Genomic DNA, 17,768 nt, shown 5'->3' with positions numbered 1-17,768 from the left:
TCATTCTGGCACCAGGTTCATCATTTATTGCTCGATATATCAACAGTACGAGCACTTTGCATTAGCATCACTTGCATTTACACACTGCCTGTTTAAAAGTCTGGGCTGAGTTGTGGGGTAGACGTCAATGATTGCTGTCGCTACTCTACTTTAATTACATCTGTTGTAGACTATTTATTTGGGAAAAGCACCATTTATGTTGTTAGGAAACGATACACTTAGAGAAGAGAAGCATCCCTTATTTCGTCTTGTTATTATTAGAATTTGTGAAACAAAGTCACGTATCCTCGGAAATCTATTTAATTATCCCACCACACTCTTTCTTCCTTATCTATTAATAGAGAAACCATTTGACTAGTTAAAGTAGAGACACCCCCCCCCTCCTCCTCCTCCCCTGCTTGTGCCAGATTCCAAATTGGACGGAGATAATCGCACGCTGACACAGGATTAGACCAGTTGACAGTGGGATCAGGTCTTTGGGTCGTATTACAGTCTGTGAGATCAGATTGGCAAAAAACATGCCAGATTAAATCTGTGATTGCAAACCAAACAAATCGTCTGCCTGGTGGTGACTTCTCGGCCGTGGATGGAAGAGACTATTTCTGTGTGCTTCTACAATCCAGGTGTCCCAGAACTGAGGGGGCCTCAGGGGACACACACTTCTTTTATCTTGTTCGAAGGACTTTTCTTTTTTGGTGCCACCTCCCCTCGTCTTTGGCTTTATTCCTTCGTCTGTGACCAAGTTCAGGTGATTCTTACTGCTATCCAGGACTGAAAGGGTCTCGTCCTCACCTTCAAGCATCTCTGTAATGATTTAACCCTCCTGTTACCTTCGGGTCAATTTGACCCCATTCAATGTTTAACCCTCCTGTTACCTTTATATTTACTGACATATTTTACCCTTGGGGTCAATTTGACCCCAGCAATTAAAACCTCCAGAACATTATTAGAATTAATATTGTTTCCCAAGTTTAAATGTGAGGTACTTTATGTTTGTTTGTTGACTACCTAAATAGCCCTTTAAATATATAAAAAAGTTGATATTTCTTATATGTTTGACACAGTGAAAAACAGCCTGGGGTCAAATTGACCCCAAGGAACACCGACATTAAACATTGAATGGGGTCAAATTGACCCTAAAGGTAACAGGAGGGTTAAAAAAATACAATGGTACTCAAATTCATAAATGTTCTTTTGCTTTTGGTGCGGATGCTCTGCTAAGACACTGGAAGCGAAGTCTAACCTTTAGTATCACATGTCCCCAGAATCTTTTTAAGTTCACGAAATGGATCATTGAGATCGATGGCCGACTTTTGAGCGCCGGCCTGTGAGGCACGCCATGAGCGGCGTCTTTTTCACGCCGGTCATTTCGGGAACACGAGCGATGTCATCGACGCCTCGCTGCTGACCGGATCTCGTCATTTCTGCGCATTGACTCCTCTGTCTCTCTCCTTCTGGGAAAAGGAGGCCCAGAGATGATTAAATCAGCGTTCCCACGCCTCCTCGCGTACTCGCACTGCATTCACCGGTTGGCTTTCATAAAGTACTGCTTCTCAAATCGATACCTGGGAGATTGCTCAGTTATTACTGATAATGAAAAGCACAGCACTGACCGCGTTAGCCCGTCCAGGAGAGGAAGCAGAGACTGTTGAGGAAACACTGGCGGCGAAGATGAAGTCACGTGAACGTGTGTTTTTGTGTGAAAGGAGATAAAGATGGATGACAAGAGAAAGAAGGGGGGAGGGGGGGGACAGAGCGGTCTAAGTTTGGAGCGAAGGCTCCTGTGTACGTGACATCTGACCGAGGCATTTCTGAGAACCAACACCCTCTCGAGTGTGAATAACTTCTCGCTGAGTGTGCGCCGGCCTGTTTGTGTCTGTGTCAACAGTGAGGTCTGTGCGGCTGCCACTAAACACACACACACATGTGTGTTTATGGCCAAACATCATCTGGGACCGCTGTCATTTCCAGTTTGCAGAGTGTTTCTTGAGATTATTTCTTGAGTAATAATCGATCGTGCCCGTAACAAGTCTGGCTCACCCTGTCGCTCTCTGTGTGGTCGGTGTTGCATCCTTTCGTCTCCCTCATTGGTGAGGGTGGCAATGTGTCACCGGGGGCATACTGTAACTATTATCACAGATTTACACTCCCTTCATATCTCAATAAGGTCCACCAGTCCCACCAACTCCACGACCACTAAGCTGTGCAGCATGGAGCCCAGTGTACACTGAGTCCCACGGAGGGAGACATAATTACAAGTGTATGAGGGGCGTTCGTGCTCTACGAGAGGAATACAACGGCGAGCCACAGCGAGAAACATTCCTGCACCAAGTGAGACTGCGTCGCTCTCTAATGTCTTCCTCCTTTGCTGAGAAAACTATACTGCTAATGAAATGCAGAATGAAGTGGCGTGAAACTAAAATAAAATCAATTGTACTTTACTGTAAAAGGAGAGTATTGATTGCTCATTGCTTTGTTACTGATTTAACACATGCAAATAAACCAACGACGAGACCACACCTCCACGTCTGAATATTCTCGGTCAGTCATTTGCATGCTACTTCCTGTTTGCCGAGACATGTCGGGGAACTGATACGCTTTATGTTTACGTGTCATATTTGAGCACCGAGTAGAAAGAACCAACCGCCGGGCCCTTTGAGGCTCTGATGCTCACCAGCAAAACAAAGTGTCTTTCACTGTGTGTGTGTGTGTGTGTGTGTGTGTGTGTGTGTGTGTGTGTGTGTGTGTGTGTGTGTGTGTGAGGAGAAAGGGCTTTCATCTCTGCGTATGTTTGGACCGTAGCTTCTGGAACGCAGGGCAGAGAACAGAGTCGCTTCACAGCAGAGCCAGCACAACTGAGCCTCACACCATCACGTCACCCCACGACAACGCAGCAGGAAAGCTGATTTAACTGCATTTTGAGAGAGATATGTAAACGTTATGACACGCAGGATACACGGACAACCTCGACACATCCTTCAAACTAGAACGGGCACTCGGTAGAGCGCATACCTTCGCATATCACAAGATTGGGCATTGAATTATGAACATTTTGGCATTAGTTGCATGCCAATTGGACAAAAATTTATCGTGCTATGGTAAAAAAAATTTTTTTTGACCTTTCCATGACCTTGACCTTTGACCCGATTGATCCCAAAATCTAATCAAATGGTCCCCGGATAATAACCAATCATCCCACCAAATTCCATGTGATGCAAGAAGATTTGACCTGTTCATGACCTTTGACCTTGACCTTTGACCCGATTGATCCCAAAATCTAATCAACTGGTCCCCGGATAATAAACAATCATCCCACCAAATTTTATGAGATTCGGTTCAATACTTTTTGAGTTCTGCGAAAGATTTTGACCTGTTCATGACCTTTGACCTTGACCTTTGACCCGACCGATCCCAAAATCTAATCAACTGGTCCCCGGATAATAAACAATCATCCCACCAAATTTCATGCGATTCGGTTCAATACTTTTTGAGTTTTGCGAATAACACGCATACAAATAAATAAATAAATACACGGCGATCAAAACATAACCTTCCGGCATTTTCAATGCGAAGGTAATGAATAGAGATTTATATTTCTACTTATGTTTCATCACCACTTTTGATTTTGAAGTCAGCCGATGGCGAGCAGCAGATCAGAAGTGTACGGCCGTAAACCGTTCGGCGCTTTCGTAAACCAACAGCAAGAAGTCGACGTTCCTTTCGGCGCCTTTCACTCCTCCCGTCTCTCACACACACACACACACACATGCACATTAATAAATCTTGCCACATGCTTCATCTCTTCACCTCAAAATGGGATGGGATGCGGCCCCACCCTGCATTCTTTACGCATTGGTTCATTGTTTGTGTAAATCCCACACAGGCACAAAAGGCGGGTGTGTGTGTGTGTGTGTGTGCGCGGGTGGGAGGCAGAGTTGGAAGAGAGAGCGGACCGGGTGGGACATGTTATTACAACTTATCCTCAATCAGACTGCACGGTAGCCAGTGGGATTCTTGTTCCCGGTTCCCTGAGGTTTGGCAAGTCCCCACCAGGAGAACACAGGTCACCCCCGCTGTTAATACACAACGTCGTCCGGACGTAGAGAAGGCAGGAGACGTTCACATGTCAACTTATTATTGTGAAGCCAAAGTAATGATGGCAAGCAAATCTACATTTTGTTTACAAAAAGTGGTCTGAAATAATTGGATGTTAAGTTATTTAGTCTGAATGCAATCTGCTGTTAAAAACAATTATCCACAACTTATTTAGTCATTTTACAAATGTGTGCATATCAGTCGTCATTTGGATTCACAGATTACTCGATGCTGCTCAACCTGCACCGACGCTGGGCAATCCACTGAGGCTGTGCACGAATCACCATGAAGCTGCTCGCTTCATTTCCCCCATCATTTCTGGCACAAGCATGGAGCGATGAAAAACGTCTCTTTGCGAACCACATTCTGATCAGGTTATTCTCTCACTGGGCTTTTCGTGGCTCTCCGCAGCACACGCATTTATTTTTTGCATAAATACCTTTCAATAAGGTTGGCATAATAACGGAGTGTGGTTGTTTCAGTGTTGACTCCCTCGATGGAGACATGTGAGAGTCAGCTTGCTCTCGATGGTTGTGTTGGCAGCACAGACACACAGGCCTTCGACTCTGTGAACAGTTGTGGTTACCGGGTTGCTTGTATCTGTCGTTTCTGCTGCATTCCGGTATCTGCCGGTGATCGTGAATCTGTAGCTGTCTCCCAAATCACGGGCTGCAGACCTTCAAAGGCTGTTGTCGGAGCAGAAGTGTCTGGCGGCTCTGTTGCCGTGGACACCGTCTCTAGCTGCTCCTCAAGGCCGCTGATGTCACAATAACAGCCACAAACATGATGTGAAAGGGGCAGTGTCTTTCTTCTCCTTCTCTCTCTCCGTCTGCATCTTCATTTCTCTCTCTCTCTCTCTCTCTCTCTCTTAGCAAGTTCTACAATTTCCCTGACGCGGCTCTAAGTCACGATGGCTCTCTCTCTTCCACTTATGCAGCCTGGCGTTTCCTCTTCTGGGACCCGACTCTTCATTTAAAATGGCTGCCCTTATGGTTCACGCCATCTTTCGTCGCGTGATTCGGCAGAAAGTCAAATGCAGCCGAAGCCAAAGCCACATGTTTCTCTCTCAAAGCATGGCCCTCCCACCGGAACCCACACATAAACTGCCGCAGTTGTGAACCCAAGCTCTCCACAGACGGGTTCATATGGGGTGAACGCAACCTGATCCTCCGTGCCTTTGCAACTCCCTCTGCACACACACTCAGGCTCACGCAACACAAACACACACGGCCCCAACCCCCCTCCCCCCCTAGCTGCATGCCATTGTCGCTCTCTGGATGAGTGCTATTAGAACCTGCTTTCAGCTCCTCTCGTAACACACACGCACGCACACACGCACACACACACACACACCTCCGAGTGTTGTCAGTGTCAGAAGTCTTCTGAGTGCCGGCTCAGCTGATGTGCACATGGCCGCTGCAGTCCTTGATCTTAAAGCAAGGGAACGTCATCTCGGCATGGGAAGTTCTGCTTCGGTTGTATTTAGCTTCAAACAATGAACATTGCCCCTGAAGCGCTCCTTTAAATGATCCATACAGTCGTTAACATCAAGTCGACTCTGTTCCGTACCTTACAGAACAGAACCCGTCAGCCGTGTGCTCCCTCCTGTTCAATGAGGCCGGAGCAGAGATAATCGGGGAACAGCGCAGTGGCTCTAAAAAGGAGATTAAATAAGAACCGGCGATGGCAACTTTAGTAAAGTGGATGAAACTAAAAATCTTAAAGAGGCCCCCTGGCCATTTAAGGGTCCCTCTCTCCCCCCCCCCCCTTCCCTCCTCGCACCTGTCCGGCGCTCCAGTGTCAGTGAAAGTGAAGGAGATGGGAAAGGGGTATGAAGTCATGACGGGGGATGAACATGAATCCCAGTGGGGGCCGCTCTGTCAGCGAGGGCGCACAACCCTCCTGTTACCTTCACATTTACTACCATATTTTACCCTCGGGGTCAATTTGACCCCAGCAATTAAAACCTCCAGAAAATTATTAGAATTAATATTGTTTTCCAAGTTTAAGTGTGAGGTACTTTATGTTTGTTTGTTGACTACCTAAATAGCCCTTTAAATATATAAAAAGTTGATATTTCTTATATGTTTGACACAGTGAAAAACAGCCTGGGGTCAAATTGACCCCAAAGAACACCGACATTAAACATTGAGTGGGGTCAAATTGACCCTAAAGGTAACAGGAGGGTTAAACTGTGGATGTGTTTGTGTGTGTGTTTTGTCGCATGTCTGCGAGACGCGTCTCCGCCACCTGTTAGCCGAACATGACCCCGACGGGCGCGCATTGATGCGGACGCATTTCTTGCCTGCTCGTGTGCGCATGTGTGTTAAACTTCTTACGAGACCCCTCCTCTCCGGACTGAATTAGATACTCACAGCAGGCAGCAAAAGGGGACCCATGTCTTAAATGATTACTCAAAGACTTATGTATGCTATACTATGTATGTATTTTTATATTCTTAACAGGTCTGACCTTTGCGTGACTGATGATACAAAATATACATATCATACGAGGGAACAGTGTATATAGCATGGGTTGTAAATGTGGCTAAATTGGCTGGAGAGCAGCACTACGGGGACCGGCGTGACTTGGACTAGCAAACACACACACACACACACACACACACACACACGTAAAGAACACGCAGTCACCAGTTAGTGAGAGACTCAGCCCAGACCTGAAGGGAAGTTTAGTGTCTGACATCAAGCATAGACACCATTTTTGCCATTTTTCACTTATTTCATTAAAAAAAAAAACACTTGCTTCTGTCATGTTCACAACGTGATTTGTTGATTCTCAATGTATTATTTTAATCGTCTGCATGGAAAGATGACGGGCTGTCAGAGTCCCTGAAGACCACGAAAGATACTGTACTTAGGGGCAACGTTGCTTTGATCTAAACGCTGACCTCAGCACAGTAACCTCTTCACTGGGACAACGTAACATGCCGATGTTTAGCAGGTATTTGGCCATCTTAGTTGAACAGGTTGGCATGCTAACAGTGGCCTATTGGCACTCAACACAAAGTACAGATGACACTGATGGAAATGGTAAACGTTTTGCAAAGTGTTTGATCATTAAACCAAAGTATTAGACAAGTGGAAATGTTGACTCTCGAGATGAAAAGTCAGAGATTCACTTCTGGACCACATTTCACATCAATGTATCCAATAGTTGACATGTCCACCTCATGGTGGCGCCTGGGGAAAAAGTCATGGGATCACAATCATGAGGATCCGTCGTCTGAAATCTTGGTATTTGTGTCATGCTAACGGTTCCACGTCGTCACCTCTGCCTTCAGGGCCGTTGTTCCAGGGAGAACTGCAAGTACCTGCACCCCCCTGCCCACCTAAAGACCCAGCTGGAGATCAATGGCAGGAACAACTTGATCCAGCAGAAGAACATGGTCATGCTCGCCCAACAGATGCATCTCGCCAACGCCATGATGCCTGGCACGCAACTATCACCTATGGTGAGAGGACACACACGTATGAATATGCCACAGCTACTGCCCATGGTGAGACCACACACATGTAAACGCTGACATGCCGACAGCTCCTTCGCTGTCTGCGTGGCTCTTTCAGTCTTTTGATTTGTCTTTCCGTCAGTCCCTACCTTTATCCATACAAAAAGCACGCAGTTCGTGGTTTCTGTGTGCATATGATCATTTCATTCTCCTGCTTTTATTTTGGTTCTCTCTTCTTCCAGCCCATGTTCTCAATGAGTCCAGGCATGGCCACCAGCGCCAGTGCAGCAGCAGCTGCAGCCGCAGCCTTTAATCCCTACCTGAGTCCCATGTCACCAGGCCTGATGCCCCAAGAGCTGATGTCCAGCACCCCGGTCCTCATGGCCTCCAACCCCAACGTCGGCCAAGTCCCCAACTCTGCCGCTGCTGCAGCCCAGAAACTGCTGAGAACCGATAGACTTGAGGTAACAGAGGATGCATATAACCTGGTTTTATTGTCATTTTATGAAGCATTGAGTTAATGCTTCCTAAAAGTTCCAGGAAGACTTCAGGATGTGTTTCTCAGTGGGAAGGGGAGATGCCCAGGATTATAATAAAACTTTAAACAAGACAAGGGTTGTTAAAAAGTGGTTTGACGAGCAGAAGAATAACAGCACCGTTTACTGGACTTGAATAAACTCAAATAAATTTACTTTGGTATTAGGTACCATTATTCAAAAGAGAAGCTATTTGAAAATGAAAATAAAACCTTCAGAAGTTCTTAAAGTGTTAGATTTCATAAGACGATGATGCCGAGGGCATTCTAGGAGTTGCTTTGTATTAAAGACTCCTTTTTTCATGAACACACTCACATAAACTTATCTGGTTCCTACAGTTTGTGTGTTTCGCAAAATACCGTCAGAAAGCAGATGTGAGCCTGAAAGTGACTCGTATGTATTTAGCTAGAACAAGCAGTCAGGATTTCCACAGTATCAACAGTCAAGCAACGCTTTCGTTTTAGTCAAGTAAAACGTAACGTTTGTTGTGGCAGCATTGCATTCTGGTCTATGGAGTCTCCTGTGTCTTCCTCCTGTCCCGTAGCTGGTGGTGTGTTCGTCTAGACCCATAAATGCTGTGTTTTGTAGAGCATACATGTTGAAAAATATGTTTCTTCTTTTAAAACACATCAGTAAAATGTCAAAGTAAATTATAAATGCTAAATCTGTTATGTTTAAGTCTCTATGGAGTTCAAACATACACTGCTGACACACTAAGAGCAGAAAAAGGAAGGTGGATAGCAGATGAGTAATACCCACGTGTTCATGTTGCATCCGATTTAAAAGAAGGTGCTGCCCTCTGGTGTCTCACATATAGACTTTAGAAAATATCTCCAATAAACACATATATTTCCAAATAAATTCTATGTTTATAGGGTTGAAGCTTCAGCCCCTTCCTCAGTGGGATATTTAGTCACGACCCCGCTCAGATAAAGCGATGTTCGTTACGACACACTCTCCATAACGACAACGGGAAGCTTGATGAGTCGCACTCGATGCACAGCAGTCGACATGAAGACACACATACTGTGAGTGTGCCTTCCATGTCTTCTCATGAGTTCCATCCCCTCACTTTGTTCCCAGGTGTGTCGGGAATATCAGAGGGGCAACTGCTCTCGGGGGGAGACCGACTGCCGCTTCGCCCACCCCTCAGACAGCACCATGATCGACACCAACGACAACACCGTCACCGTCTGCATGGACTACATCAAGGGCCGATGCTCTCGGGAAAAGTGCAAGTACTTCCACCCGCCAGCCCACCTGCAGGCCAAAATTAAGGCTGCCCAGCACCAGGTGAACCAGGCCACAGCGGCCGCGGCCATGGTGAGCAGTCTGGACACGCGTGGTCACACTCGTTTACACCCACACAGCAGGCTGAGAGGAAGTTCGTGCCGTTATATAAGCGCCATCTACTGTGAGCCGCCCAGTGGGAAATAGGTTCTGTGTCTCTCGTACTTTTCATTTTTTTTAAAGCGTCTGCCCTTCCCGGTTGGTGTAATGTAGCTTTTGCAGTTCTGCTTTTGCCAGGTGAACTTATAAAGGGCTGCGACTTGGTTTGGGAAGAATCTGCTCAGAACAGGATGCAACGAAGAAGGAATCGGACAATGTCGCAAATGATGTCTCAGGGAAATGTCTCAATAAATTACATTTCGTTCATTTCCATCCTAATCTGAAAAAAAAGAGACTTGTCTTGTTCCTTGTTCATCTCATCCCAGACCACAAGCAGAGAGTCAGTCCTCCCCCTCCCCCCTCCCCCCTCTCTCATGGTCTGGTCTTATTTATGGCCCCATTGTTTCTGTACTTCCTATCTATCACTTCTCTTCCTCTTGACATTATTAAAAGTGACTATCCGTTGGGCTGTGTCACAGGAGCAGGACCTGTGAACAATAGTCGAGACGCACTGCCCGTTGAACGCAGTGTTTACGACACGCTCTCATTGACCCAGCGAGGCCGAGAGCTGTCAGGCGGACGATGATGTGCACACAGAAACACAAACCTGTGAATCGTGCGTCTCTGTCAATGTGTCTGTCCTCTTCGATAACTGAAGAACCACTCTAGGAAATGTTTGAATAATATTCTCACCGCTATATTCACCCATCTTTGTGTGACAATAACTAATGTAGATTGGTAGTTATCATTGATAATTGATGAGCATTTAAGTGTTGAGCAGTAGAGCTAGTGTCCACACTGTGCATGCCTTAGTCCTGTTATCCCCTTGTATATTGCATTCCAATGATTTGTTTTTTTATTTGTTTTTGTTTTTTCTCACCTATACCCAAACTGCACTGCTGCCCCCATGATGCACCTCTGCTTGCTGGTTTATGTTAATGCGCTTGAACCCCATTGGCCCATTGCCATCATGTGCTCGCTGCCTGCTAATTAAGACTCAGTCGGCTGTCAAATCACTGAAGCGACCCCTCGACGCAACCTTTGACCTGGTACTATGACCTTTCACCTTTTAGCTTGGCATGTGGCTTTGTTGCTGAGCAGTGTTTTAACCAAAGATACCGAGCTATTTTTGTTGTCGTCGTCTCAGTGCAATGTCTGTTTTTTCCTCCTGTTTATCTGTCATTATTGCCTGTGATGAAATGATTGTGGCTCTCTGGGTTCAGGTTGCACCCAGCGCCAAACAACTACCGTCATGTGGAAATTCTAAAGTGGAATTTGCGATGAGAAGCCACAATCAATTCATCACTTGTCGCCTATTTAACCAAAGTTAGCGAGGGCTAGGGAAGTAGAGCTTCTTTAACGGTGGCATGGCTTCAGTCTTACGTCCAAGTCAGTGGTCAGTGTTGTGGAGCAGCTCAAACAAATGTCTGCATGTCTGCGTTACTCGTGCATGTGAGAGGGATACGGGTGGGGCGAAGAGGAAGCGGCTTTAAAACCATACAGACGTGACCCCGCCATAACAGATGATTACAGTTCAAATGGTAGTCCACTCCACCACCTCAAGGATGGCCTCATCCCAAGACCAACCTTCACATTCAGAGCGTTTTACGGTGTAAATCACACCGGAAAAAATATTGTTCACCATCTGACTCGTGTCCCTTGGCCTGAGACCATGTTTGATCCGTGTCTGCGAGTGAACCATCACTTAAACACGGCTTCCACAGTTTATCATGGAGCTAGCAGTGCAGCCTCCCTCTCTCTGTGCTTCCTCCCTGTTCCTCCTCCTGTTGGCAGCCTTATTGTTTTGATAGATAATGCTTGCTCACGTTGCTTTTAGTCAGCCTCAGAGCAGTACCAAGTAAATAATGCAAGTTAGCTTCCAGATGCAGTCTATTGAATCTATGAATGCTTGTCAGCCAGTCGCTCCAGTAGGCACCGTGCTCCTGCTTGTCTAGTCCTTGTGTCAGACTGCTGCTTGCTTGCTACTGATGATATGATGATATTGTTGTTGTACACACAAGGATGTTGTGGAGCTGTTCATATGATGATCTCTAACGTGTGTACCTTTTTTGTTTTCTTTCCTGTTTTTTTTGCCTCTTTCCAACACACCTACTCTCTCTCTCTCTCTCTCTCTTCCACGCACACCCCTCTCTCTCTCTCTTTCTATCTCTGTTCTTGTTCACTGGCCTCCCTCCCTCCGTCTGGCTGGGCAGGGTATCGCCCCTAGTATCATGGCTCCCATGCCCAAGCGGGCAGCCCTGGAGAAGGCCAACGGGGCCTCTGCCATGTTTAACACCAGCATGCTCCAGTACCAACAGGCCCTGGCCAGCATGCAGTTTCAGCAGCAGGCTGCTTTCCTCCCATCAGGTATGGCTTCCAAAGCAACCACCACTAGTGCTCTGACCACCCAGAGGAGGCCCGGATCACTCTGACCTGGCTCCCTGCTTGTCTGGAGACGGGCAAAGGGGGTCGATTGCGGGAAACAGAGCAGTTCGGTTGTGGACTGTTTATCAACTTCTTTTGTCCTCAGATAGAGAGAACCTGCGAAGATAGTCACGCACGTAACTCGAAAGCTTTAGATTTCATCGCAGGGTCAAACATTTGAGTTGAAAAGCTAAGAATGCGTCAACAAATGCGTTGCAGTGTGCGTTGCACGGCAACTAGCTGTTAGGAGTCGAATAAGCGCCTCAATAAAACACCACATAGCTAAATGCTCCTCCAACAGGCACGGAGGTTTGTAGGGAGCGCAGAGCTGCGTGAGCAGTGAGCGAGAGGACAGTGTCCGCGGTGCGATGACAAACCCTCGCTGGGGCTCAGATCAACGGGTTAACCGCCCCGAACAGCAGGCGGCCGGTCTGGCTTCTGTCCTCGCCTGCTGTTCTCCTCACTTCTGTCTCCAGCGTGTATGCGATGTTTAATACTTGATAGTTCCGATCACAACCACACGATCACTCTGGTTGTATTACACATTCACGATGCAGTGCACTTCAGACAAAAGTTAAGATTCACACTTGCATTTGATTCGCAAATATGAGTTCAGCACTTCGCCGTTTCCAATCACTGATGACTGTGTCCAAGAGATATTAACCTTTTCTCCCCCACCTTATCTCTCCCCTTACTCTAACGAACCATGTGATGGGCTGTTTTGATTTCTCTTCCCTATCCAATCCACTTCCTGTTGCACTGCATGATGGGCAGGCTCAATATTGTGCATGACACCTTCAGCCAGCATTGGTAGGTTCCAGCTTTCCTTCTCCCGTTGTCTGTAACCTCGTGTCTGTGACTCGCACGTCATCAAAATTGAGCCGCCCTGTGAAATTGACTGTGTTGTATTTTTGCCGACTTTGAGATTTTGAAATGATATTTCGGTGACCTGAGAGTCGCTGTTTTGGTTGCGTGATTTGAAGCATAAGCAAGAGTCCTCCGCATAAGGAAAGACACATTTTGTGACATTTAAATGTTATTCATGACAGTTATTCATAATCAATTTAACTGATCTTTATTTTGTTATAATTCTCTGTGCACCTTTTACATCTTGCTTGAGCCCTGTCCTCCTCATACACGCTCTAAACTTGGCTTCTGGCTTGTCTCACTTGACACTTATTGAAACTTTTCAAACAAGATTTAGAAAACTGGAAGGAGTTTAATTATAACCTTCTCTCTTATCTCCTCTGCCATAAAGACTCTCGTGACTTTATTTATGTTTGCTCTCATCTGGTGTTTACAGGAGAGGAAAGTATTTGTCATTTTATAACTGATAATACACACAAATGTGGAAGTAAGTCACTGCAGCAACACTGAGTCACAACAAGTTCTCAAATCACAAGACGTCTTATCGGTGTTGGCAGAGGGAAGAAAGGGAACCGGTTAAATTGAATCCCTCTCTCTCTCCCCCGCTCTCCTTCTCCTCCCCTCATTTGCCTGGTATGTGTGTGGCTACACTGCTCCTCTGTGTATTTTTGCTTACATGATTTTCCCTCCAAAAAAAGTTCCCATGATGCACGGTGGTTCTCCAGCCTCCATGTCTGCAGCCGCCTCATCTGCCACAAACCCCTTCGCAACCCCCTCCACCAATCAGGTTTGCACCTCTACTGCCTCTCTCTCTCTCACTGTCTCTCTCTCTCTTTCCCTCACTGTCCGTCTCTCTCTCTCTCTCTCCCTCTCTCTCTCTCTAACTGTCTCTCTCTCTTTCCCTCACTGTCCGTCTCTCTGTCTGTCTCTCTCTCTCTCTCCCTCTCTCTCTCTCTAACTGTCTCTCTCTCTTTCCCTCACTGTCCGTCTCTCTGTCTGTCTCTCTCTCTCTCTGTCCCTGTCTCTTCCTCTCACTGTCTGTCTTCCTCTCTCTCTCTCTCTCTCTCTCTCTGGGGATGCTCGTGTCTTACAGCCAGGGGTGGGTTGGGTAAGAGGCTACTCCCTCTTGTTGGCCTTCACCAGAGTCCAACATGTGTGCACATATACTGTGACATGTTTTAACGAACCACAATATGTATACGTGTATTAGAGCTATCTGTCTTTCTGGAAACACACACTGTATTGTATTTAATGTTTGTCCTCGTTGTAACCTCGATTTTTGTCCTTTCTCATTTTGAGGACTCTTCCTTATCAAAGTTGACCAACGAATACATGCAATTGGTATGTATGAGGTAGTTTTATTGAATTAATAGAGCCGTTCGCACAGCCTGTGCCAAAGTCGCTATCTGTGCCCTTTTGCTTTTTCCGCTGCTGCTTCCGTCTTGTAAAGCAAAGCTTTACCACGTCCCTTGTGTTCTCTAAGAACTGGATATATTTATAATGTCTGTTACAAACACTAAACACAGTGCACATGGTCCTACAATAATGCCACTGTGACGTCGATAGCAAATAAACTGAACTCAACGGAGTCAGAAGAGGATCTGCAACGCTCGGTTCTGCTGAAGGCATTTTGTGAGCGGTTAGTTCTGCTGCACGATGTCATCGTACCAGAGAAAAGGAAATGTGTGATGAATCATCGTGTGATCCGTCTGGATGCAGGACGCCTGTGGTGTGCAGGTCAACAACATGGAGGACTTGTATTTGCAGGGGGAGCCACCTCACTCACACAATTAGCTCTGCTCCCCTCCTCTCCCCCTCCCCTTCAACCCTCCTCTTCCCCTTCCCTTCAACCCTCCTCTCCCCCTCCTCATCAACCCTCCTCTCCCCCTCCCCTTCAACCCTCCTCTTCTCCTCCTCATCAACCCTCCTCTTCCCTTCCCCTTCAACCCTCCTCTCCCCCTCCCCTTCAACCCTCCTCTTCCCTTCCCCTTCAACCCTCCTCTCCCCCTCCTCATCAACACTCCTCTCCCCCTCCCCATCAACCCTCCTCTCCCCCTCCTCATCAACCCTCCTCTTCCCTTCCCCTTCAACCCTCCTCTCCCCCTCCCCATCAACCCTCCTCTCCCCCTCCCCTTCAACCCTCCTCTCCCCCTCCCCATCAACCCTCCTCTCCCCCTCCCCTTCAACCCTCCTCTTCCCCTCCCCTTCAACCCTCCTCTCCCCCTCCCCTTCAACCCTCCTCTCCCCCTCCCCATCAACCCTCCTCTCCCCTCCCCTTCAACCCTCCTCTCCCCCTCCCCTTCAACCCTCCTCTCCCTCCCTTCAACCCTCCTCTCCCCTCCCATCAACCCTCCTCCCTCCCCTTCAACCCTCCTCTCCCTCCCTTCAACCTCCTCTCCCCTCCCCATCAACCTCCTCTCCTCCCCTTCAACCCTCCTCTCCCTCCCCATCAACCTCCTCCTCTCCCCTCCCCATCAACCCTCCTCTCCCCCTCCCCTTCAACCCTCCTCTCCCCCTCCCCTTCAACCCTCCTCTCCTCCTCCTCATCAACCCCCCTCTCCCCCTCCCCTTCAACCCTCCTCTCCCCCTCCCCATCAACCCTCCTCTCCCCCTCCCCTTCAACCCTCCTCTCCTCTCCTCATCCACCCTCCTCTCCCCCTCCCCTTCAACCCTCCTCTCCCCTCCTTCAACCTCCTCTCCCTCCCTTCAACCCTCCTCTCCCCTCCCCATCAACCCTCCTCTCCCCTCCCTTCAACCCTCCTCTTCCCCTCCCCATCAACCCTCCTCTCCCCTCCCTTCAACCCTCCTCTTCCCTCCCTTCAACCCCTCCTCTCCCCTCCCTTCAACCCTCCTCTGCCCCTTCCTTCAACCCTCCTCTCCCCTCCCCATCAACCCTCCTCTCCCCTTCCTTCAACCTCCTCTCCCTCCCCATCAACCCTCCTCTTCCCCTCCCCATCAACCCTCCTCTCCCCTCCCTTCAACCTCCTCTTCCCTTCCTTCAACCCTCCTCTCCCCTTCCTCATCAACCCTCCTCTCCCCCTCCTCATCAACCCTCCTCTTCCCTTCCTTCAACCTCCTCTCCCTCCCTTCAACCTCCTCTCCTCCTCCTCATCAACCCTCCTCTCCCCTCCCTTCAACCATCCTCTCCCCTTCCCCTTCAACCCTCCTCTCCTCCTCCTCATCAACCCTCCTCCCCCTCCCTTCAACCCTCCTCTCCACCTCCCCTTCAACCCTCCTCTCCCCCTCCTCATCAACCCTCCTCTTCCCTTCCCCTTCAACCCTCCTCTCCCCTCCCCTTCAACCCTCCTCTCCTCCTCCTCATCAACCCTCCTCTCCCCCTCCCCTTCAACCCTCCTCTTCCCCTTCCCTTCAACCCTCCTCTCCCCCTCCTCATCAACCCTCCTCTTCCCTTCCCCTTCAACCCTCCTCTCCTCCTCCTCATCAACCCTCCTCTCCCCCTTCAACCTCCTCCCCTCCTCATCAACCCTCCTCTTCCCTTCCCCTTCAACCCTCCTCTCCTCCTCCTCATCAACCCTCCTCTCCCCCTCCCCTTCAACCCTCCTCTCCCCCTCCCCTTCAACCCTCCTCTCCCCTTCCTCATCAACCCTCCTCTCCCCCTCCTCATCAACCCTCCTCTTCCCTTCCCCTTCACCCCTCCTCTCCCCTCCCTTCAACCTCCTCTCCACCTCCCTTCAACCCTCCTCTCCCCTCCCTTCAACCTCCTCTTCCCTTCCTTCAACCCTCCTCTCCCCCTCCCCTTCAACCCTCCTCTTCCCCTTCCCTTCAACCCTCCTCTCCCCCTCCCCTTCAACCCTCCTCTTCCCTTCCCCTTCAACCCTCCTCTCCCCCTCCCCTTCAACCCTCCTCTTCCCTTCCCCTTCAACCCTCCTCTCCCCCTCCCCATCAACCCTCCTCTCCCCCTCCCCTTCAACCCTCCTCTCCCTGTTGGAGTTGGACAGCGACACACCACCTGGACGACACTCACTGGAAGAAAATAGAGGTAGACTTCTACGTTACATTTATTAGCGTTTTATTCAGAAATCAGGATACAAGTAGACATCATGCATGGACCCCCCTCCGGCTGGTACCTAGAGTATTCAGACCAGAGAGAGGCCCCTTAGAAGAGGGCGCAACGGTTTAAATAGCCATCAAGGCCAGTTCTAATTGGTCAGGAGGTAAAGAGGATGGTGTCTTCTCATTGGTTCTTGTTCCTCTGCTTCCATCGTTGTCGCTCCTTCATTGGTTCTTGTGGCCAGCCAATGAAATCATATGTTTGTAGAGAAGTGTGAGAAGGAAGAAGTAAGTAATTTTCCAGAGAGTTGATTTACTTGGTTCCTCCCTTTGAAGCTGTCTTTCACTCCTCTCTGGGGGTCTTATCAGTGCAGGGATGGGGCCTGGATCTTCCCAGAAGGTCGTTCAGACAAAGGGCCTATTCCCATGTGAGAGTAGATGAGAGTGTGAGAGGGGTCAATGAGGGCCATAAATGACTGAAGGAGACTAATGGCGCATCTGGACCCTTCCTTATCTATCTGCCAAGGTGAGGTAAGGACTGTGACTGCTCTTTCTAACCTATGAGTATACTGAGCTTCTTTGTCGGTGACCACTTCTAAGCTATACGTGATGCGGGGGACGGGGGTGTGTGTGCATAAAACTTCCTTAGAGAATGTCACCGTTATCTTCGTTAGATCAGTCAGGGGCCAGAGTGCTCCGCTGGAGATTTTAACTTCCATTCAGTGTTTTCCATCTTACACATAATATTTATGAAAACAATACTAGGCTGTGCTAAGCTACAATATATATTCTTTACAAATCCCTCTTTTCACATCCGCTGGATGTGAACCCTTCCTCCGGGAATATTTATTTCCCTCTTTATGCCAGATCTTCATCTTGGCCTGGCCGCACTGAGCGGCTATGTGTCCTGGTCTCCTCGTCCTGTCGTAGCTCTGCCACTTGATGTGAATGAGTCTCCTGAAATATGATCTTTCGTTGCC

The 17,768-nt window shown here is 48.3% G+C and overlaps 1 protein-coding gene across 21 annotated transcripts in view; it reads left to right on the top strand.

Moving 5' to 3' along the window:
* Window positions 1-17,768, top strand: part of mbnl1 (muscleblind-like splicing regulator 1) — a 48,385-nt gene that overhangs the window by 19,927 nt on the left and 10,690 nt on the right. For 6 of the 21 annotated variants that reach the window (XM_056421259.1, XM_056421256.1, XM_056421253.1 and 3 more), the window contains 9 exons: window positions 7,397-7,612; window positions 7,804-8,025; window positions 9,181-9,420; window positions 10,482-10,535; window positions 11,700-11,853; window positions 12,685-12,720; window positions 13,476-13,564; window positions 14,077-14,118; window positions 14,497-14,682. In XM_056421259.1, coding sequence (XP_056277234.1) covers window positions 7,397-7,612; window positions 7,804-8,025; window positions 9,181-9,420; window positions 10,482-10,535; window positions 11,700-11,853; window positions 12,685-12,720; window positions 13,476-13,564; window positions 14,077-14,118; window positions 14,497-14,571 — 1,128 coding nt within the window. In that variant the 3' untranslated portion in view covers window positions 14,572-14,682. Of the gene's footprint in view, window positions 1-7,396; window positions 7,613-7,803; window positions 8,026-9,180; window positions 9,421-10,481; window positions 10,536-11,699; window positions 11,854-12,684; window positions 12,721-13,475; window positions 13,565-14,076; window positions 14,119-14,496; window positions 14,683-17,768 lie in introns of those variants that run through there. The other 15 variants (XM_056421261.1, XM_056421264.1, XM_056421260.1 and 12 more) reach the window with 15 other exon arrangements.

Source organism: Pseudoliparis swirei, chromosome 8 (assembly GCF_029220125.1).
Source record: "Pseudoliparis swirei isolate HS2019 ecotype Mariana Trench chromosome 8, NWPU_hadal_v1, whole genome shotgun sequence".
In the NCBI taxonomy this organism is placed as follows: domain Eukaryota; kingdom Metazoa; phylum Chordata; class Actinopteri; order Perciformes; family Liparidae; genus Pseudoliparis; species Pseudoliparis swirei.
This window is presented reverse-complemented; position numbering and strand designations above follow the sequence as displayed.